We start from the raw sequence: 21,761 nt of genomic DNA on the forward strand, positions 1-21,761 counted from the left end.
AACGCAAATATTAAACCTGCCTGATTCCATAAACTTAAACTTCGTGACTTTCATTTACTCTTTCTGAATAAGACGCCCCCCCCCCCAATCCCACAGGCCCCTGCTTTTTTTAATCCTCATAAGGTGCAGTCACTTCCATTTTGGGGTACTTCGCATTCTTTAGCTACTGCTTCCTGGCCTACCAGCACCCACTGTAACATTCCTTTAGGATACCTCAGCAAGTTTCTTTTGGAAAACTTTAAACTTTTTCCCATATGTGTAAACACCACTCATCCTCAGAGCCTGCACTGCCCGCGAGGAGTCCTCAGTGCTTTTTTTTTTGTCTCCTTGGGATATCCACACCTAAGACCCTGTTACTAACATGACTGGCTGGTCTTCTTGCTGTAACTATAACCTAGAGGGAAAGGGCTACTTCTCAGAAGCTTTGTAAGTTCATATCTTATAAATACCATGTGACAGAGATAGCGTCATACAGTTCTGAGAAGTGTGATAAAATTAACTCAAAGCTAGTAACCAAGTTGAACATGACATATAAGACAGAGATAGGAAACTGGTACTCACTGCTCAACGGTGAGAAAGTGAGCCACTTAACTATACTGACTTAAATGCTAGAAAATAATCGGCACAAATAAGAACATAGGCGACTACAGATGATAATGTCCACTAATGGGTTGGTTACTGGAATAGAAAAGAACACAAAGATATTTTCTTGCAACTACTTTTCTTCCATCTTTCATAGATATATGCTGGACGCTGGAGGTATGGCTCAGTAGTGGAATGCCTTCTGAGCACTGGCAAAGCCCGTTTTATCCCCAGCACAAAAAGTTCTGGCTGGGAGCAGACACTAGAATTGCAAGTGCATGAATCACCTTTTGCAACCTCAGCAAGTTCTCATTAAATGTTTACCCTAAAGCTAGAGTTTTAAGGCTGTGGTGATTAGACTCAAGTTATGGTTAACTTTTGGAGGTAGACTCACTACAGGGTTTTAAATCAGTACACATTCTTAATTTTGGATTCAGTAACTCATGGGTCTCTCCATTGTGACCTTATGCAAGAAGGTGGGAAAAATGACTTAGCTTCCTTGGGTTCTCAAAGAAAGGGGTCCTTGTTTCTCCAGACTCAACTCCACCAATAAAGTATTTGTCTTATACAATCACTGAAGGAAAAGCAAGAAAACAAACAAACAAACAATGATCTTTCTGGTGATCAAGGAAATCCTCCGAGTGATCATTTATGAAAAAAACAAAAACAAAAACAAGAAAACAAAGCCTACAGGGCTAGCAGTGTGTTGTAGCTGCCAGTGTGGCTATTTGGAAGTACACACCAACTCCCCATCCCGCCCTTCAACAGCTATACGAAAGGAAGTAAGCTTTTACAGACTGTTCCCAAAGAGCAAGTAAGCTTTTTATATTGTTCCCAATGTGCAAAGCACCTTCGTTTGGACCTCAAAATAACCTTTAAAAAAGTAAAGGTTTTTTTTTTGGGGGGGGGGGCGAGGTTGTTATCGCTAAGTCCAATTAACAAATGGGAAAACTAAAATGCAAAAGACCGCTCAATGACTCGCTCAGTGACAGCGGTGATTAAACCAATGTCCTACAGCAGGGGAAGCGAAAGCACGGTGGGGTTCCCGAGACCTAAACCCCAAGGGACGCCTGACCATAGAGGGCCAGGGGCAAGCAGCACTGGAAAGCGGGGCCGGGAAGGAGGGCGCGGGGAGGCCCGGCAGCGGCCGGAGCCGAGGGCCGCTACCTCGGTGCGGCGGTACAGCGTGGCCTCCCCAAAGGCACCGCGGCCCAGAACGCGGATGGGGATGTAGTGCAGCTCCTCCTGCTCCGCCGCCCCGCCGCCGGCTCGCGGCCCTGGGACAGCGCTGGGGCCCGGGCCCGAGTCCCCGCCACCCCCGGACTCGCTTCCGAAGTCCGAGTTGATGGAATCGCAGTGTCGCTCGTACTCGCCCAGCACCGACATGGCGGCGGAGGCCGCAGCTCGCCGGGAGCCGCCCGCGTATCCACGGCGGGCAGGGCCGGCCGCTTAGCGCCTCAATGGCCTCAGACGCCAGGCAGCGGCTTAGGTGGCCCCGCGGCCCAGGGAGCTTCCATGGTGGCTCCTGCCCCCTGACCCGGAAGCGGTTCTTAGTGTTTCCGGCTCGCCGAGGTTTTCCCTCCGCCTTTCGCGTGCCCACTTGTTGCAGATGCGTCCCGCACACCTTGGGCGTCGCTGGCCTTCACACCCGCGAGTGTCGTGGAAGCGGAAGAGTGACCACACGGCGGGTTTGCAGACCGCTTCCCTACAACCCCCTACCAGCTTTCCAGACTGCGTCACATTTTGGAGGTGGTCCAGGCTAATCCTGGCGACACGTTTGTCCCAGGAGCTGTGACTGTGTTAGCTGTCACTTGGCTTGTTGGGCAGGGCTCCTTTTTTTTTTTTTTTTTTTTTTTTTTTTTGTAGCGATAGTGTAGCAAAGATAATGGAGCAAGCTAAAACATTAGACTTCTGACAACTTTAACAATTCCTTCTTCCTTCCTCCTCCTCCTCCTCTCCTCCTCCTCCTCCTCTTCCTCCTCCTCCTCCTCTTCCTCCTCCTCCTTTTCCTCCTTTTCCTCCTTTTCCTTCTTCATTAAGTCTATAAAGTTGCAGGACTATGACCACCACAGGGTTGCCTAAGTTGGGACAATGCTAAAGGGTTTTGTTTTTCTTTTCTTTTCTTTTTTTTTTTTTTTTTAATGATATTATGGCCCCAGATCCTCAGAGCGCCATGAAAACAATGTTTATGTGTCTGTTGGGGGTGGGGTGGGGATTGTTTTAGGTGATACAGCTAGTTAGGAGGAACTTGAGAGGCAAACCCTGCAGTCTGGCCCCAGAATTAGGAAAGGGCAGGGCGTGATGAAACTAAGGTTATGGGACTGGCGCCATTACACTTGTTGGGCAGAAGCAGGAAGTACACTTTGTATGTTGTACAGTTTGGTGTTTCCTGTGGACAGTGGGAAACTAAAGCAAAGGAGTAGGTGATTAGGGCTCTGTTTTGTGTGTGTGTGTGTGTGTGTGTGTGTGTGTGTGTGTGTGTGTGTGTGCCGATTGAATTCAAGTTGCCTGATTTGCATGGCAAAACCTTTATCCACAGAGCCATCTTACTGGCTCTCAAAGCTCTAGCCTTCTGAGGAAATCTGCTCAAGATTTCTTTCATTAGCATAATGATTAAAACATCCTTTTGCTTAAGTGCCCTGCAGTAAATCAGTGACTTTTTTTTTCTTTAATTTATCTGTTTTCACTCCCTGTGCTTTAAAAAACAACAATTATAGAGGAATCCTTGCTCACCCAGACAAAGGGGCACTAAAGATTAACAGACAAATACACCTCAAATGGTTTCTGCTAGCTTTTATTTGTGAAAGTTTACACAAACATCTCCAACAGGTGAGCCTGTATAAATCCCACATGCCTCTTCCCATTAACAAACAGAAGATGGCTCTGATGGGGGTTCATGACAATGGTAAGGAACAAGGTTTGTTGAAACTGTATGATTCTCAGTTATTTTGACTATGCTGGAACGGAGGGAAGCAGATAATATACCTGTTTATAAAGCGGATATGCTGTTGTGCACGCCTACTGTCAAAGGCAAATGCTCTTCAACTGAACTGAAAAGCATGTTGTCCAGTTTGGTTGTTTTGGGCATGATCAAAATGATCGAAAGGACTTGAAAGAATTTCAGTTCTACAGAGCTTAAGTTTATACTTGTTCTTGGAAACAAAAACATGGACAGAATGCTCTATTTTCTCCTCTCTGAAAAATTGACATTTTTCAGAAAAGAAAATAGAAATCTAATAGAGCGGCTGTCACTGCTCCTTAGGGGGGAAGGCACACGTCAGAAAACAGGAGTCTCTTGTTAGGCTAATGGGACAGACAGGCTATGGTTTTGCACTTAAAAGTCTACAAATGGATTTTGACCCCAAAGTTTATTCTTTTCATACTTACATTGTTCTCCTATCACTTGATATATGAATGTTACAGATTTCTGACCATCTGCTGTTGCCATGGTGAGGACTTGTATTCTAAGATCTTAGATCTTAGATCATTTTTCAACAGCAGATGGCACTATTGTACCAGAGAACACTTGATGCCATGCAAGAGGAATTTATGGAAGTCATAAGACAAAGGCTTTTGAGTTCATAGTAACTGGAACCTTAACAGCACAGCCTGAGACTTAACCACTACATCTTTCCCATCCACCTGCATACTTCATCCAGGTCATCCTAACGGTATTCTCTGGTAACTTCAATATTCCACTTCTTTACTGCAAGCCCTGTAATTCTCAGAACTGCAATTGAGATAAGCCCTGTAACAGGTCAGCAGGGTTAAAAGGTTACCCACTTTCCCAGGAGAAGTGGGAAAGACTTTAGATGATAAACAAGTATTTTTCCTGTTTACAAGCATTTGTACCCACCCCACCCCCGCCCCCGCCACTGGCAATCAGGCCCAGAGCCTTCTGTATGGTAGGTAGGCACTGTAAACTGGGGTACACTTTCCAGAACTGCCTTGAGGTACCTAAAACTTCCACCGAATGAACCTTGGCTTTGATTTTACAACATATATATTTCAAGTATTTACTATCTGTGACTTTCCCAGATGTCCAAGTTAAACCCCGTATATCCACATCTCAGAGATAACACTGAAGAACAGGAGTTAGATCAGTGATTGACCATACATGAAGGGCTGGTAAAATTTACTTATTTTTCCTGGTAGAAGTTATATGAAAAGTTCAAGCAACAACCCATTTGATAGAGGAACCCACACAGAACTCAACAGTGAAGTGAACAAATGACCCACATAGAAATGGGCAAAAGCCACCAACGGACATCTCACTGACAAGGACAGACAGATGGCAAACGACAAGAATGAGAAAGGATGCTCAACGCCATCTGCCATTAGGAAAATGCAAATTAAAACCATAATGAGATATTACAGGCATCCACTCAAGGGGAGAAGTTAAAATAGCAATGATAAAGACCACAGAGAATGTAGAGCTGTAACCTGCCATACAGCCACTCTAGACAGAGCAGGGAGGCTTCCTTTAGAACTCCATGTGCTTCCTACACAGCACAGCAACGGCCCTCTTAGGTATTTATCCCGGAGTGATGAAAACTTACATTCACCTAAGAACTTTAATAGTTAGGCCCAATCCCCAGGCCACCCACATGACCTTTAAGCACAATGCAGTACCATCCATAGCCTGGAGGAAAACCAGGATGTGCACCGCCTTGGAGAGGCACCTCATGGGAATTATGCTGAGTGGAGAAAGCCAACCTCCAAAGGTTACACTCTAGATGACCCATTTACATAACAGAGTTAGAGTTCAGAACAGGGCAGCAGATTAGGGAGCCAGAGCGGGGGGGGGGTGGGGGGGGGGGTGGAGAAGGGAGTGGCTAGCTGCAACACTGCAAATGAAGACCATGGGATGGAACTACTCTACCTGGAAATGATCGACAGGATCTACAAGTGATAAACTGGACAGAACTAAACACACATACACAAGGACTTCAAGCAGTTGAGCACAAACATTTTAATGGTCTAAAATGAGATTTTTTTAAGAGATTATCTACAGTTCAAAGCTCACCTTTTAATGTGTCCCACCCATGACCCTTTTAGGAGACATAAAATTATGAAGGATATCACCAGAAGCTATGTAAACATTTCATCTAAGGACCAAGAGAAGTTCAAGGTGTTTTCACAAGGAAACCAAAGAGACAACTGATATGAAAGAGCTGACCGCAGTCAGAGAAATCTTGGGAGGAGAACTAGAGTGAAGGACAAGGCGATGAGCAGGTGGGAGAGAAAAAGCAAACAGCTCAAACAGATCCTGTGAGGCGGGCGACCCAGGACGAAGGCTGGCTTTGGCGTTATCTAGGTAACCCCGGTTTGTTGTTTTGTTTTATTTTGTTTTCTTTCCATAGGCGACTTTAATAATCTTGTTGCAAAACCAGTCCAAATCCTACTGCATTAAAGTCCTCATTGACTTGTTGGGTATAGGTGGTGCCCATGTGCTCTCATACCAAAAGTATCAGTTCTGGCAAGAAAGCTCAGCTGTGCCTTGATGGTACTGTTAGTAGAATGGCCTTGGGCTAGGCCAGGCATGTCCCAGCGATGTTCTGCTGGCTCTAGGGGACAGAACACTGAGCCTCATTACTCTATCAACTTCTTGGCCTTGAAGAAGCGACGCAGGTAGAAGACCTGCCAGGTGGCTAGTCCAATGAGGCAGAACATGGAAAAGATGCTGAAGTACAGGACCCGGGTGTTCGTGGACTCTAAAGAAACAAAACAATGCAAAAACACTGTAAATGGAATGAAGTTAAGTTGCTTCAGTTTGGCTAAACAATGGCTAGGGCGTAAAGACAATTAGTTAGCCTCATTCTGTCCATAGGTCTCAGAGTTCAAACAATTAAAGCAAGCAAGCAAAAGTGAGTATGGTAACACACCTGTGATCTCAGCACTTGAGAGGCTAAGACAGGAGAATCCTGAATTCCAGGCCAGCCTGGGCTACATAGCAAGATCCCGATAAGAAACTCTAAAACTGTACTAATAGGATCTGAAAAACCTTATGCTGAGTTGGTAACTATAGCCGCCTCAGTGGTACACCACTTTCTTAGCATGCACAAGGCTCTGAGTTCCATCTCTAGCCCTGTTTCCTTTTGCTTTGTTTTTAATCCCATTTAAAATGTTAAAAATTACAAGTTGGTAATACTTTGCTACAAGCTAACCAAAAATATAGTCATTACATATCACCAAAGGAAATGTCATTCTTCTGAAAACCTAGCCAGCTGATTTACCTTTTAGTTACAATAGCCCTAGAGAAGCAATTTTATTTCCCTAAATCATATTCCACTTTTCCCAAACTGAGAAATGTGTACGTTAGCATTCAGTGTCCAGAATCTGTCTCCTTTACAGCTCACGCACTGAGAAATGAAAGCTACCCCACTCACCATTAGTGTCCCTCATCTCCTCTTCCCGCTTCTTCATGTAGGCAAAGTCATTAACAATGGACTCGGAAAGGTCCTCGAGCCGTCGTAACTCCACCTCCAGTGGTTTGAGTTTCTCGACTTTTGCAATCTGGAAAAGATCAGAATTGGATCCAACTCCCTGAAAAAACTGCTTAAGTAAAGAACATCAAAGCACAAAACAAAGCCATCTGGAGGAGCAGAGTCTCCTCCTTACAGCCTGCACTGCACTGCACCCGTAAAGAAGTAGTGAGGGCAGGAGTTAGCCAGTGTGGGAAGGAGCCCAAGAGAAGTGGGGGAGGGGTGTGAGCAGAATGCACCATCTACGAGTCTGTGTACACATTCAAATCTCTGTCAATCATTCTAAGATATTTTAAAATTTGGCTTTCTACCTTTCTCTACAAACTATATTTTTCCACCTTAGATCTTTAATTTTAATTAAGATTTCTTTAAGATGTGTGTAGTAGTGATTCATGTAAACCCAGCATTCAGAAGGCAGGAGCAGGGAGATCTCCAGGACAAGGTCAGCTGAGTGTATAAAAAAGACTTCACAACAAGGCTAGGGAGATGCTGTAAATGGCTCTGTGGTAAGATCACTTGCTATGCAAGCAAGAATACCTGCACTCATCTCCAGCATCCATGTTTTTAAAAGCTGGGCATGGTGATGCATTCTCGAAACTTCAACTTTGCATTGTAGGGTGGAGACACGAGGAGACAGAGCCTGTGCACCACTTCCAGCAAAACAGAACAGCTCAGTGGAAGGCTGTGAAGGAGGAGGTCCTGTCCCTCCACATTCCTGACTGTAGTACAGCACTTTACATTGCCCTTTCATCCTTTGGTAGGCAATTGACACTATAGCTAGCATGGCAGCTTCGAGAGTCATATTAGGTGAATGTAGGCAGAAGGAGGAAGCATGTGCTCCTGCAGTATCACAGAGGAGCTCAAAACCAAAACCAAAAACTAACAGGGTTTTGCATATCTAAGTCATACAACACTGGACTTGATTATGTTCAGAGCCAAGAGAAATCATACATTTGCTAAAAACGACCCTAAATCTACCTTGACCGCTCTTCAATTCCCTTCCAGAGGCAGCTACAGTTACCAACTCAGCATAAGGTTTTTCACACCCTATTAGAAGATAAACAGTGTACAGTTTTATAGCTTTTCTAGTTGAGAGTCCAGGGTTGCCATTCACCTAGTATTTATCTGCACAAAATTCCCCAAGGAAAGCTGGGAGCAGTGGGACATGTCTTTAATCTCAGCACCTGGGAGGCAGCAGCAGGCAGATCTCTGTGAGTTCAAAGCCAGTCAGGTCTGTATAGTGAGTTCCAGGACAGGCTACATGGTGAGATCTCGTCTCAACGAAACAACAACAAAAACAAAAAACTCAAAACCAAACAAATAAAAACCCCAAGGAAAAGGTACTAATAAGACATATAATAAACCAAGCGTAGTCTGCGTAACATCTTCCTCTTGCTCTGCACTTCCCTATCCAAAGCTTCCTGACTGAGACAGAGAGGCAACAGTATGAAACTTCTTAGACATCAATTATTTAAGGGTCCCTAAATAGAAACTTGCAAAAAGGAACTGGAACTGAAACTGTGGTTGTGCTCCAACAGCTAGAAATATATATATATATATATATATATATATATATGCATTACACTATTATATTTTTATATAATAAATACACACACGCCGGTACTTGGGAGGTAAATCAGGAGGATCTGAGGCTCTAGAGCAGCTGTGGCTACCACACAATAAGTCTACAGAGAGCCTAGGCTACATGAGACCCTAATTAAAAACCAACCAACCAACCAACCAACCAATAAATAAATGGATGGATAAAAGGTGAACTATTATACTAGGTCAGCAGGGTCTGGTTAGATTTCTCAGACTAGCAAGGTTAGAGAATGGTCCAGTTCTCCACTGCTGCTACTCTCATGCTTGCAGGCAAAAGCATAAAACCTTAAAAGAAATTCCAAGTGCGTCCTCCAGGAGACCCTCTTCACTTGCCCAGGACTAAACACTAGTCAGTTCAAATATAAAAAGTAAACTCTCAAGGCTGGGACCAAGCTTCACGAGCATACACAAAGCCCTGGGTTTGAGCCCCAGTGCTGCAAGTAAGTAAACTTAACACTTGTTTAAAAGAAAATGAAAACCTACCACCACCCCCAACAACTGTTCCGCTTGTCTAAATGCCTGACTTAATGCTCCAAGTTCTAGAAGAACACCAGCTTGTATGTTTCATGAAGACAGCCCAGTACTCTGCTTTTTTCTTCCAAGGCAGAAAATAAGGCAGGCCATGACAATGTGAAACAAATATTCCACTAGGGGGTGCCGTTCTCCTGATATATTGTGTATAGCCATTAAATAATCACAGAGTATTAGAGGAACTAGGTACTCATTTTATGGGTCCATCACTTTACAGAGGAGGAAACTAAGCATTCCACAGAAACTCACTTTTTAGTGGCAGACTACAATTTTCAGTGGCAGACCCGATTAGACTAAGATGGGCTCTGGAATCTCTAGCCAGGCACCTAGTATGCAGCACTGGCTTCAAAGGAGCCCATTTTCTCAAGTACTGTGGCTCCTTAAGCAAGTGCTTTGTGATCAGAGTACTCTGCATCCTTTCTCCATAAAGCCCACTGCCCAGAGAAAGCCCTCAACATCTACCACTCTAACGTGACTAGTTCATATTGCTTAGAAAAAACTTAAAGCTATGTGGACTTTCCCTGTCTATGTACCTTCAGAGCATCAATAAATTAAGCTTTTCCTAAAATGCATCTATGCCTGCCACTCTGATGCCACAGCTTAAATCCAGAGAGTACCCAGACTCATCTGAGAGGTACTGAGATCACTAATCTGCAAGCAAACAACTAAAACTAAATAAGCTCAACTGCTTCCAGATCCACAGGAAAGCCTCCTGTTCCAGTCAAATTAATCTGCTACCTTCATGGCCTGCCTCAAAAACCCAAATCAGTTCCTATAAGCTCCAAAGGCTAAACAATAAATGTGAGGGACATGAAGTCTAACACAGGTAAACAGAAAGAACAAGATTCAAGGACCAATCTCCAGCACAGGGGAGGTGCACCAATCACAAGCCTGTTCACAGCAGTTCAGAGGGCCAAGAGGCTGCCCGAGCTGGCTTCACATAGCAGTGCCAACCCCAGGCACTGAACCTGAAAGCTCTCATTGAGAGTGTCCAGGATGGTTCTCCATTAGCCTCCGTTCCAGTGCCTTACTCCTGTCCTGTCCTGTCCTGTCCCGTCCTGTCACTTAGACTGTGCCACTGGTACAGGGAAGCAGAGCCCTCCTTCCTATGGCACTCAGAACACTTGGTTCTGGTTTTCTTTCTTTAGCTGTGGCCTCAACTATGTTTGGGGGCACCTTCTGATAGAACGGCAGGCTTAATAGAATCTAGTCAAAACAGGACTTCCTCCTATTGAAAATTCGGACATCTACAAAAAGAAAGGTCACACGCAGTCAGGAGTTAGGGGACAAGCTGCCTTTGTCCCCCCAGTTACACAATCAGGGAGTCTATCTCTGCAAACAGCTACTCCAGTTCACGAAAGAACAAGTTGCTTTAAAAACAAAATTAGGGGGAAAAAAAAGGGTAGATTTGCATCCTGAAGATATAGAGATGCTGCCATCTAAGGAGCAGAGGCAAGGCAGTAGCAGAAGTCCTTGAGACACAAGGGACCAAGCATAGATGGTCCCTTGTGTCTCTTTCAGTGTACAGTGTTCTTTCTCTTTATATTACAGCCAGTATTTGTCTCCCAAGTATAAAATACTTTATATTAAGACTATATAACAATTTTACTAAGTCCCTCCTAACATTTCACACAGGCTACTGTGCTGCTCTGTCCCACTATGACGACACTGAGTAAGCTGGCCGTGGTGATACAGGCTGGCAGGCCTAATACCTCAGAGGCTGCGATGGAAACGATTGAAGGTTTGAACTCACCTAGGGGCCTACACAGTTGAGTTCCAGGCCAGCCTGGGCTACATGGCGAGGTTCTGTCTCAAACAATAAGACATTACTGCATGCTACAGGACAGCAGAGGACTTCGGAACTGAGTCCACATTCTTGAGATGTTGGATGTGAAGGAAGTTAAAGGGACTGATTTTGGCCTGTCATGGCTACTCTAGGCCTTTGCCTCAATCTGTGCTGGTGTTGGGAGCTGAGAGGAGGGAAGTCATTAAAGAAAGTGGTGGGGAAGAGTTCGTGGTTAGGAAGCAGAACCTTAGAGCTGTGTTGTAATCATGTGCGTAAAAAGCTTAGGACATGCCAGACATCCGAAGCAGGAAGCAGGCAAAGGAAGCGATGTAGTTCCTTTCCTCTAGGGATTCCCCTCTTAGATTAAGCAGAAGGTCAAAAAAGATGAAATTCTTGTCCAGTGTTAGTAACACCTAAGGATACCGGAAATGCCAGGAATTGTGATTCCTGTGGTATGTGGTATGACAGCGGCATTCATACCATTCTTTATACAAAGCCATAGTAACGCCATTGTTTTGGGGAGAGTATGCTATATCTCGGGTTTAGCAGGGCTTCAGTACCCTGTTATTTAATACACAGATGCTTAATGACAGAACAAAGTTACAAGTCATATAGTAGGAAGCAATGTCTCTGTTTCATAGACTGAGCCAAGGGTAGAAAAAGCAGCAGTAACAACACAGTGCAAGCACTGTACCTATTCTTGTAATCCAAAAGAGCTATATCTTCAACACTCCAAGGCTCAGGGAACACAGTGGGAGAGTCAGAAGAAATGTAAGCTCTAGTGGACACGGGGTGCTGTGAAATGCTGTGTTTTAGACATGACATGGCCCTAGTGAACATGAACTCACAGCAGCTATACAAGACCTGAACAAGATCAAGCTAGTCAAAATTCCAGCACAGATAAGGGAAGGTCTCAGGAGTGCACAGCCTAGCTGAGGACCTACTGCCTGTAGATGGCTGTGTTCTTTGGGAGTGTGGTCACTGGTAGGTGCCCATGCCCCATAGCCATGTGCATAGGACATTACTAACCAGACCAGTAGTCACAACACCTGAGGGCGTGTGTCGAAGGATCCTTTCATGGGGTCACCTAAGACCATCAGAATACACAGATATTTTCATCACAATTCTAATAGTAGCAAATTAGTTATGAAGTAGCAACAAAAATAATTTTTTGGTTGAGGTCACCACAACATGAGGAACTTTATGAAAGAGTTGCAGCATTGGGAAGGTTGAGAACCACTGAATTAGACTCAGTGAGCTATAAAAAAGAAGACATGAAGTTAAGAGACATGTCTGAGAGGGTCTGGATGTAGTCAAAATGCATTGTGTGTGTGTGTGTATATATATATATATATATATATATAAAATTCCTCAAAAAATTTTTTCCAGGCATTTTATATCTCATAATAACAGTTTAACAGTTATCTTATAACAGTCAATAAGATTCTTCAGAATCTTGAAAAGTTAAGATTTCACTTTCTGTGTGGTGGTGGCACACACCTTTAATCCAGAACTTGGGAGGCAGAGGCTGGTGGAGCCCTGTGAGTTCAAGGCCAGCCTGGCCTGCAGAGTGAGTTCCAGGACAGCCAGGGCTACACAGAGAAACGCTGTCTTGAGGAACTGGAAAACTTGTGTTTTCACTTTTAAACTCATCAGTTAAAGAGGCTCTCTAAACAAGCCTGGAGATACAAGCACTTTAGCCTCCACTGGGAACTGTCTGATATCCGTTACTGTATCACTGCTTGCTCTAGCGACTACTTCCAAGGAACTTTGGTTTCACTCAATTGAACACAAGAACAAGAAAAAAAGAGGAAAAACTTTGTGGACTTATAGTTACTTCCTGATGCACATATGGCCAATCACTTCCTGTCTGCTTCCAATTTAGGACATTTTCCTCCCAAAATCTTGACGAGCCATGTCTGTTCATCATTTTTCAAATTCTACCTAATCACTTTAAGCAACGTTTTTTCATATAGTTAGGATACACCAAACTATATTATATATCATTCTGTAATACTTCCTACCAGAATAAAATGTCTGACTCTCTTACAGCTCTTTGTACCACCCAGCCTTCCTCCTTTACTTTAACTGGAAGTTATTTTTTAGCGATTGTTTCTCAAAAAACAGCACAGCTGTTCAAGACTAACCAGCGTTTGAGTCTAAACCCTAAGATATACACCTACTTGTTTTAGAGAAGAGAAGGGGATGATATTAGGAATTAAAAAACAAAAAACTTTCTTTTGACAGAATTCTATTTAAAAGTGTGTGTGTGCATGTTTGTGTGTGTTCTGCCCCAGAATGCTAATGGCATGACTGAACTCTACCATAGCAACACGCAACTGTACAGACAGCTGGTTTAGTTCATTGGTTATAATCACAGCCAGAATTATTTGTTCAAGTCTGTTAATACAACCTTTTGTATTACCAGGACCATAGCTGGTTGTCACATGGCTGCTGAGAAAACCACAACCTTGTGGGCCAAGTGTGGCCACTGGCCTGATTAGGTCACAGAAGCCTCCAGCCCCGAGCGTTCCTCCCTCCTGTCTGTTGGAGCAGTACATACCTCTTCATAATTTTTCGCCTCTACTCCATGCTTCATGTCTAGAATCACGAGTTGGTCAGGTATCCGCCCTGTTCCTGAGAAAGAAATCAAAAGATTCATTGTGCAGAATACTTAAAATTCCGGGAAATCACCCACCCACCCTCCCTCTCCCTAACCCCTATCTGCTCAATAGAAGGAAACAGTCATAACTCCGCCCCCCCATTCTGCAGCAGCAAAGTCCTGGCTAAAATCACCAACACTGCAGACAAAGCCTCCATCTGTGCTTGGTGCTGGAAAGCAAGCAGGGCATGCTGCTGGCAAACATCTTGAGCAGGGCACAGAGACTGACTGGTACAGAGGGCAGACTGGGAGAAAGAAAACTCACAGACTCGCTGCACTAAGAGAAACTCAAATCACAGCAGTCAGAAGCAAAGTGGCACGCACATCTACATGGAGTGGGTGCCATTTCTACATCTCAAGAGCAATGCTCTACCAGATCCTGAGGTAGTCCTGGTCTCTTATGATTACTGCACATGCTAAGTTTAGATTACTTAGAGTAAACCTCAGCATTGAAAATATAAGTTTTATCTATTATTAGACTTTGATTCAAATGTTTTCCAAGGCAAGGCCTATTTTAGTAGGTGAATTAAAAATTTTAGGGATATTCCTTCCCATTAAGCATTTGAGAGAAAAGCTCAAAAAAACAAACAAATAAAGACAAAAACAAAAGCCAAACTTATAGTCTGAGTATAACTCTCAGGGACGATTCTTAGAAGGAAAATGTCTATTTGGAATAAATGGCCCAAGCAATGTAGCAATAATAGCAGAAAACTTATCTGATTTGCCAATCAGAATTAAGACTCTAAGCAGGAAAAAGGCAGACTCAAAAATCCCCAGAAAACAGTTCAATTTCCTGGGTTTTACTATTTATAGAATTAAAAACTGCCTGCATGAAATTAGTAGTCTTAGTCAAATCTAGTGCTGTTTAAGCACCGGGCTTTCTTGATGTTATTAGCCAAAGAAAGTGTGACTGTACTCCTTGCTGCCTGAGAGACAGCTGAGATTTTCTGAAACTAGCAGAAGTCAATTCAAAGAGAACTGATGGAGCTAGAACTGCACCAGTGAGACCACAGGTATAATGTCTGCCTTCAAACGATCTAATGATAACGTAGGACAGACAGACAGACAGACAGACAGACAGACAGACAGACACACACACACACACACACACACGCACGCACACACACACACACACCTTAACTCCAGCTGTAGTTAAACTGTGAAACATTGTGTTTGACTATGTGTATGCCACGTGTGGGAGTCAGAGAGTATGTCAGATCCTCTGGGACTGGAGTTTCAAGTGGTGCTAGGATCGGAACTCTGTTCCTCTGGGAGAGTAGGAAACACTTTTAACCAATAAGCCATTTCTCTAGCCTCCTCCATGTCTTTTAACATAGGTCTCATGTAGCCCAGGCTAGTCTACAACTCACTATGTAGCTACTAAATCTGACTGTGATCTCCTGCCTCTCCTGCCTTCATGTCCCAAGTGCTGGGATTATAGGCATAAGCCAAACATGCATGGCTGAGTATGTTTAAATGACAATAAAGAACAACTTTTGGAGAGACTACAAAGACCCACTCGAAAGCAAGAGGAAAACCACTATAGATGAGATGCTGTGTAAACATGAAGACCTGGGTTCAGATCTCCAGAACCTGACATGTAAAGTCCAGACATGGTAGTGCATGTTTGTAACTCTATTGCTCCTATGGCCTGGGACTCAAGGCCAAGTCAAGAGAGCCTTGGAGCTCACAGGCCCCTAACCTATGTACTCAGCAACAATGGTGGAAGCAAGGACCAAGACCTGCAGAGGGTTGTTCTCTGATCACATATGTGCTGCAGCATGCAGGTCCCTGCACTCACACATGCGAATGCTCAGGGCACACACAAATATACACACAGATGCAACCATATAGCCATGCAAAAAATTTAAATACCCAAACAAATGAACAAAACCAAAAAAAAAAAAAAAAAAAAATCCCAAACTAAATAACCCTACAAACTCAAGACTAAAGCATCCATAGGTGTTTTCTGAGTATTAAACCAACAAGTCTACAATCAAGGCAACCAGAATAGTCGCTTTGCCCAAATCCATGTGTACTCCTAAGAGTGCATTACCCATCAATGTGATAAAAATCTTTGCTTTTCTTATTTAGAAGGTAAGAGACAGATGGGAAAGATGAGTCAGTAGTTAAGAGTACTTGCTGCTCTTGCACTGGACTTGGGTTTGGTTCTGAGCACCCACATCCTATTAAACAACCATCCTTAACTCTAGACTCCAGGAGATCCTATGACCTTTTATGGTTTTCTCAGGCAACGGGTATGCATATGGTACACATACATACAAAAAATAAATTCTATAAATAAATAAGTAAATAGATACATAAACACCGAGAGGGTGATTCCTAGTTAGTGTTTTCTCAACTTGACACAAGACACAGTCAATCAGGGAAGAGAAACCTCAATTGAGGAAAATGCCCTCATTGGCTTGCCTCTAGGTAGGTTTTCGGCATTTTCTCCATTAATTAACGATGTGGGAGGGCACACATGGGTAGTGCCACCCCCGGGCAAGTGTTCCTGAGTAGTATAAAAAGCAGGCTGAACAAGCCATGGAGATCCAGTCAGGGAGCATTGGTCCTGCATGGCTTCTGCTTCAGTCCCTGCCCCAACGGCCCTTTATGACGCACTGCCGCTGTAAATGAAACCAACCCTTTCCTCCTGGGGTGGTTTTGGTTAGCATTTTATCACAGCAGCAGAAAGCCAACAGAGTTAGGTTATAGCTCAGTGGTAAAGAGCTTGCCTTCCATGCCCTGGGCCCTGGGTTCCATGCCTAGCCTTGAAGGTGGCGCATAGGATGGTGGCACACACTTTCCACCCAGCTCTCAGAAGGTGTGAGGGCAGAAGGATCACTGGGAGTTCAAGACCAGCCTGGGCCATACAGTGAAGTAAACTTAAATAGCTCTTAGTCTTCTTGATCTAAGTGGTCATATCCTCTCTTTCTTGGTATAGGAAGATATTTTATTTCTATAACAGAGTACCACCCAGAAAATGCAAAGCCCTGGGTTCAATTTCTACTATGGCAAAAAACAAACAACAAAACCCTGCCTTTTCTCTCTTACTTTTGTTTTGTTTTTAATTTTTTCAAAATATGTTTTTAAAGATACTCTCACTCTGTAGGCCAGGATGGCCTCAAATCCACAGCAATCCACAGGCCTCAGTTTCCTGAGTGCTGGGATTGTAGGTGCAGAGTACTATACCTGGTTCTTGTCTATATCGCTTCTCTGTCTACTGAAGCCTTCCATCTCTGTGTCACAACATATGGCATTAACATCTGCAAGCCCAAGTAAACTACAAAGCCAAGGCCCCTGGCTGCCCGAGTAGAACCTGTACAATTCTTCTGCATAACAACAGTCAGCCTATCCTTGGCGGGCCTGAAGGCTTTAAAGGATCTTTAAGTTTTAAAACAAACAAAGAACAACAAAACCTTTCTAGTAGCATCTCTCTCTGCAGTTGCCTGGCAAATGGGTAACCTATTGTTTGCCTTTCCAGATTCTATTAGAGCAGATTTAGGTTCACAGCAAAGTACTCAACATTTCTCCAGTTCTCCAGACCCTTTCCATTACCAGGGTCTGCCATGCAAATGGTCTGTAGATGATGAACCTACATGGATACATTATCACCCATAGCACATGCGATGATAGAATAAATGTATAATGATGTATAATGCTTACTCATTATAGTACCAGACAAGAGGTTCCACCACCCTAGAAACGTCTGTGCTATACTTCATCAACCCTTTATTCCACACACAATCTTTCTCAGATGCATCAAAGGCTACAAGTTTCTGCATCAGAATAAACACAACCAAATGAAACTAGGAACCAAGTGCCTCCTGTAGCAGGTAGCTGAGAGCTGGAGGGGAGGCTTAACCCAAGGGGACATTGTGACTACTTACCCTTGCTCTCAAAACACACTTCAAACATGTCATAGTCTTCCGTGGTAAAGGCAAACTTCCCCTTGGTTGCATCCTCTTTGGCATACAGAATATGGCCAGCAGAATCTGTGATCTAAAGAAGAAAACAACAGTTACTTAGTAAAGAACTCTAAGGAAGGGCAATTATAGAAAGTGGGAAGACAGATATGACATAAAAAGATAGCCAGGGGTTGGGGATGTTGTTGTAAATCCAGCTTAAAGGGGATCTCAGGCCTCTCTCCTCCTCAAGCACCTGAACATGAACACACACACACACATGTACACACATGCATACACACATACACACAGGGACACACACATGGACTCATACTTTCTTTCTCATACGCATACACACAGTCAATTAAAATAAAAAAATGAATCTTAGTCATAAAGGATAAACCAGACTTTCTTCTTCAGAAAGACATCTTTGTCATTTACAAATGATGGTTTGTTTCTTGGAGGGGCATAGCAGTCCTCCAAACTGTTAACTGCTCCATTAGTAAAGAGTCACCTACAAGAACTGATGAAGGGCATACTTGGTAAGTGGCCACACAAAAATCACAGAGATGACACAGCGATTTAAGGGGCCAGAGCCCAGGTTACAGGCATGGCATTCCTCACGCAAGAGGGGGCTTCTTTGCAACGAAAACTCAAAAAGGAGTCGCTTCCTGACATTAAACTCAAGATGCTTATGTCAGCTGTTAAAGTGGAGTCTTTTATAGGTAAAAAGGGATTTTTAAAAAAAGATGTCTCCCTACCTAGCCCTGGATTTACTATGGACTGACCTTGAACTCAGATTTGCCAGTCTCTAAGTGCTGAAATTAAAGGCATGTACTAAGACCATAAGAGGTGAAATGCTTTTTTTTTTTTTTTTTAAGATTTATCTACAGTAAACTGTAGCTGTCTTCAGACACACTTGAAGAAGACATCAGATCTCATTACAGGTGGTAGTGTGCTACCATGTGGTTGCTGGGATTTGAACTCAGGACCTTCAGAAGAGCAGTCAGTGCTCTTAATCACTGAGCCATCTCTCCAGCCCTAAAGGTGAAATTTTAAAAGTAAAATTGAGTAGCACACATTCAGACCCTTCTGTTGACACGTAGCCTAGGCTGTCCCTGAACCTGTTACATAGCAGATGACGACCTTCAGTTCTTCATCCTCCTACCTCTTCAACGTAGCAAGTACTGAATAAAGGCATTTAGCTCATATGCACAGCCTAAATAAGCACTTATACACATAAGCATTCATGCCATTTTTATTTATAAGTGTATTTAGTATGTTATAAAAGTTTACCATTTTTATCCATTTTTCAAAGAAATTGTGATTCAATACTTTATTTATTTGACAGGGCCTGACTATACAATTCTGGCTATATAAATCAGGCAGGTCTTAAACTCACAGAGATCCACCTGCCTCTGACTCCAGAATACTGGGATTAAAAGTATGTGCCACCAACCTGGACCAACACATTCTTCATATATGTTAAGTGGATAAATTAAAACACTTTAATTATTAAAAAATAAAACTATTTAGCTGGGTGTGGTGGCATATGTCTTCAATCCCAGCAGAGAAATCTCTGTGATTTCAAGACCAGCCTGGTCTGCATAGCGAATTCCAGGACAGCCAGGGCTACACAGAGAGACCTTGTAAAAAAACAAAAACAACAACAAAAAAAAAGACAGCCATTGCAGTACATTGAGCTCCACAGAGACAGCGCCAGGGAAAGTCAGTTGATTTTCCTCCATGCCTCTCCGAGGAAAATCAACTAAACATGGGCAAAGGAGATCCTAAGAAGCCGAGAGGCAAAATGTCCTCATCTGCATTCTTTGTGCAAACCTGCCGGGAGGAGCACAAGAAGCAGCATCCGGATGCTTCTGTCAACTTCTCAGAGTTCTCCAAGAAGTGCTCAGAGAGGTGGAAGACCATGTCTGCTAAAGAAAAGGGGAAATTTGGAGATATGGCAAAGGCTGGCAAGGCTCGTTATGAAAGAGAAATGAAAACCTACATCCCCCCCAAAGGGGAGACCAAAAAGAAGTTCAAGGACCCAATGCACCCAAGAGGCCTCCTTCGGCCTTCTTCTTGTTCTGTTCTGAGTACCGCCCCAAAATCAAAGGCGAGCATCCTGGCTTATCCATTGGTGATGTTGCAAAGAAACTAGGAGAGATATGGAACAACGAAAGACAAGCAGCCCTATGAGAAGAAGGCTGCCAAGCTGAAGGAGAAGTACGAGAAGGATATTGCTGCCTACAGAGCTAAAGGAAAACCTAATGCAGCGAAAAAGGGGGTGGTCAAGGCTGAAAAGAGCAAGAAAAAGAAGGAAAATGAAGATGAGGAGGAAGATGAAGAAGAAGAAGATGATGAATAAGTTGGTTCTAGCACAGTTTTTTTCTTGCCTATAAAGCATTTAACCCCCCTCTACACAACTCATTCCTTTTAAAGAAAAAATTTGAAATGTAAGGCTGTGTAAGATTTGTTTTTAAACTGTACAGTGTCTTTTTTTTGTGTAGTTAACTCACTCATGAATATGTCTTTAGATAGCCCTGTCCTGGTGGTATTTTCTTTTTTTTTTTTTCCATTTTTTATTAGGTATTTAGCTCATTTACATTTCCAATGCTATACCAAAAGTCCCCCATATCCACCCACCCCCCTGGTGGTATTTTCAATAGCCACTAACCTTGCCTGGTACAGTCTGGGGGTTGTAAATTGGCAAGGAAATTTAAAGCAGGTTTTTGTTGGTGAACAGCACAAATTAGTTATATATGGGGACAGTAGTTTGGTTTTTGTTGTTTTTTTCTTTTGGTTTTATTTTTGAATTTTTTTCATCTTCAGTTGTCTCTGATGTAGCTTATACAAAGATAATTGTTGTTCTCTTAACTGAATACCACTATGCAATTGTAAAAAAAGAAAATTGTAGCTGTTCTGTTGACATTCTGAATGCTTCTAAGTAAATACAATTTTTTTATTAAAAACAAAACAACCAAAAAAACAAAACTTATTTATTTTAATGTATATCGGTGTTTTGCCTGCTGCATGTATATCTGTGTACTATGTGCACGCCTGGTGCCTACAGAGACCAGAAGATTGTGTCAAATCCCTTGAAACTGGAGTTACAGATAGATGTGAACTGCCAATTTTTTGCTGGGAATTAAACCAAGGTACTCTGAAAGAGCAGCCAGTGCTCTTAACTGCTAAAACAGCTCTTTAGCTCAAACACCTTATTTCTTAAGCTGTTGGTGTCTTAAACAGCAAATCCAGTCCCAAAGTGCACAGTCAACCTCATCAGCCAGCACCACTCCTCTCTTCTGAAGACAGCAGAGTCTTCACGGGCCTGCCCTTCCCAAAGTGTTCCTGACCGCTCGTTGGGACTGCAGAGGCTGGGAACTTCCAACACAAAACTGCTGAAGCTCCAAAGAGCTCAGACACAGTAAGGAAGAAATACCAAACCACACACACACTTATCTGTTACATCTTGTCCCCTTGTGTGCAATGATTCAAAATGCCTATATAAATATTAACACAATAGGTATATAAAATATTGATATATTTTCCTTTGTTCCATCATACATAGAAGTAGAAGCACTTTTGTTTTGAGATAGTAGTAGTCTTGGCCAACTATGTATAAGAGGCTGGCCTCGAACTCACAGGCATGGACAGCTGGGCTAAGTAGAAGCACATTTTAAGAGTAGTTCTTTTTTTTTTTTTTTTGGTTTTTCGAGACAGGGTCTCTCTGTATAGTCCTGGTTGTCGTGGAACTCACTTTGTAGACCAGGCTGGCCTCGAACTCTGAAATCTGCCTGCCTCTGCCTCCTGAGTGCTGGGATTAAAGGTGTGCACCACCACCGCCCGGCAAGAGTAGTTAATTTTGAATGGTGAATAGTTCTCTCTCTTTCTCCCTCCCTCTCCCTCTCTCTCTGCCTGTCTCCAACTCTCTGTACACACACACACACACACACACACACACACACACACACAGATTTCTGATAAGGGGCTATAACACACACTTAGAAGAGTAAGGACAACTTATGAAAACTGATTGTCTACCATAGGGATTCTGGGAATCAAACTCCATCAGCCTTTGTTAAAAATTGTCCTTCTATTTTCTTAATTTTTTACAAAGTTATATGTTACTTGACAACAAAAATAAAGCTATTTTATTTTGAAAAATGATAACTAAAGAAAGTTAGCTTATTAGATAAATTTAA

The 21,761-nt window shown here is 43.0% G+C and overlaps 2 protein-coding genes across 2 annotated transcripts in view; both read right to left on the reverse strand.

The window, feature by feature from the left end:
- The window catches only part of Nek9 (NIMA (never in mitosis gene a)-related expressed kinase 9), a 39,849-nt gene extending 37,740 nt beyond the window's left edge, over positions 1 to 2,109 (reverse strand). Inside the window, exon 1 of the mRNA NM_145138.2 lies at positions 1,750 to 2,109. Within this exon, the coding sequence (NP_660120.2) occupies positions 1,750 to 1,968 (219 nt within the window). The 5' untranslated portion in view covers positions 1,969 to 2,109. The remainder of the gene's footprint in view (positions 1 to 1,749) is intronic.
- Positions 2,110 to 3,360: 1,251 nt separating this feature from the next.
- Positions 3,361 to 21,761, reverse strand: part of Tmed10 (transmembrane p24 trafficking protein 10) — a 34,104-nt gene continuing 15,703 nt past the window's right edge. The window contains exons 2-5 of the mRNA NM_026775.4: positions 17,542 to 17,653; positions 13,550 to 13,623; positions 6,972 to 7,098; positions 3,361 to 6,296 (exon numbers count right to left, since the gene is read on the reverse strand). Of these exons, the coding sequence (NP_081051.1) occupies positions 6,175 to 6,296; positions 6,972 to 7,098; positions 13,550 to 13,623; positions 17,542 to 17,653 (435 nt within the window). The 3' untranslated portion in view covers positions 3,361 to 6,174. The remainder of the gene's footprint in view (positions 6,297 to 6,971; positions 7,099 to 13,549; positions 13,624 to 17,541; positions 17,654 to 21,761) is intronic.

The sequence above is a fragment of the Mus musculus genome, chromosome 12 (assembly GCF_000001635.26).
Source record: "Mus musculus strain C57BL/6J chromosome 12, GRCm38.p6 C57BL/6J".
NCBI lineage: Eukaryota > Metazoa > Chordata > Mammalia > Rodentia > Muridae > Mus > Mus musculus.